The 1,385-nt window shown below is 44.6% G+C and overlaps 1 protein-coding gene across 1 annotated transcript in view; it reads left to right on the top strand.

Annotated features, from left to right (window-relative positions):
• vwa8 (von Willebrand factor A domain containing 8) overlaps window positions 1-1,385 on the top strand; it is a 107,069-nt gene that overhangs the window by 59,391 nt on the left and 46,293 nt on the right. The window contains exon 28 of the mRNA XM_015402540.1: window positions 566-753. Within this exon, the coding sequence (XP_015258026.1) occupies window positions 566-753 (188 nt within the window). The remainder of the gene's footprint in view (window positions 1-565; window positions 754-1,385) is intronic.

The raw sequence follows: 1,385 nt of genomic DNA, 5'->3' as shown, positions 1-1,385 counted from the left end.
GGATAAAAGTGCAACAGTGTGCAAGCATTGTGCAACACGTTTTGTTTATGCTAGCAGCAACATGACCAACATGTCAGGCTAACAATCAACATACTGAACCGAAAACCGTGACCACGAAACCATGAACCGAACCGCACCGTGGGGGGGTGGGGATGGGCTGCTCTGAATGCATCTTTGATGTCAGAGTAAATCAGGTCTAATGTGTTTTTTAAGAAATCTAAAAATAAGTAAAAAATGTCTTAAATTAAGTGTATTTACCTTTAATTTGAGCAGGTAAATGAGATAGTTTGCTAATCGAATCAGTAATTTTACTCTTAAAATAAGATAATTAGATAATATGCACTTGATATAAGACAATGCAATAGTTTTTTACTTATTTTAAATCTAAATACTGTCGTTCCATTGGCAAACTGTCTCACCTGCGTCTTCAATTCAAGAAAAAATGCACTTTCTTTAAGAAAAAACTGACTTATTGAGATTAAATATTTTTGCAGTGTATTTGTGTAAATAAATCCTTTCATGCCTGATTGAAGGTGTTATCCCCCCCCACCCCCTGGTCTTACAGACACGCTGTACGTGGCCATGTGTAACCCCGTGTCCCTGTACTCCATGACGGAGCGCGGGGAGAGCATCCGCTGCATGGAGCTCTACGACGTCTTCCCCAGGACCATCAGCGGCGTCTGGCAGCCCTTCGTCACCGTGGCCCCCCTGGGGAGCCCGCTGGACGGACAGGTGGTGCTACACGAGGAGCAGGTACTGTCACGCTCCAGAGGAGCGGCGAATAAGAAGTGGTGAAGTGTTATTTTTGTCTAAACAGGAATGTGTTTCAGCAGTTTGGGAGCAGACCACATGTTCCTCTGTGTCCATTTAAAGAGACGGAGCCACTCTGGGATTTCTCAGCAGCTCCCCCGCTTGGCTCGTTCACACTGTGGAAAGTCAAACTTGACCTTCCACAGTCAGCAGTGTGGCGTTTTCTTCCCGCTATGGTCAAACTGATTCTAACCGCTGTCATCAGGCAGCGAGGGAAGAGAAAGGGGTGAAATTCCCAAAGGGAGGCGATGGTCGCCGCCGCTGTTTCAGCCCCACACAGAGGAACGCCTGCGTTCAGGCTGTTTCCAATAAGACGGCTTTAGAATCACTGAACAGGGTCTGGTTTTTATAGAAAGCTCCTAACAAAGCGCTTTTTTAAGCCTCCTGAATCAGCATGTGAATTTTTCTGAATACATTTTCTACCAAATATTGTTGTTCTTTATTTTGAATCCACGCCATTTGAACCACCCTAACCATCTGTAACCCCGTCCTTCCCAGACCTTTCCAGCAGGGATCTCCTTTACTAAAATGAACCTCTGTTAGGATATTGGAATGCATTTATTATCTCTATTCTA

This window comes from Cyprinodon variegatus, unplaced genomic scaffold (assembly GCF_000732505.1).
Source record: "Cyprinodon variegatus isolate N-32 unplaced genomic scaffold, C_variegatus-1.0 Scaffold1364, whole genome shotgun sequence".
In the NCBI taxonomy this organism is placed as follows: Eukaryota; Metazoa; Chordata; class Actinopteri; order Cyprinodontiformes; family Cyprinodontidae; genus Cyprinodon; species Cyprinodon variegatus.
The sequence above is the reverse complement of the archived record's forward strand: the minus strand, read 5'-3'. Positions and strand labels throughout refer to the sequence as shown.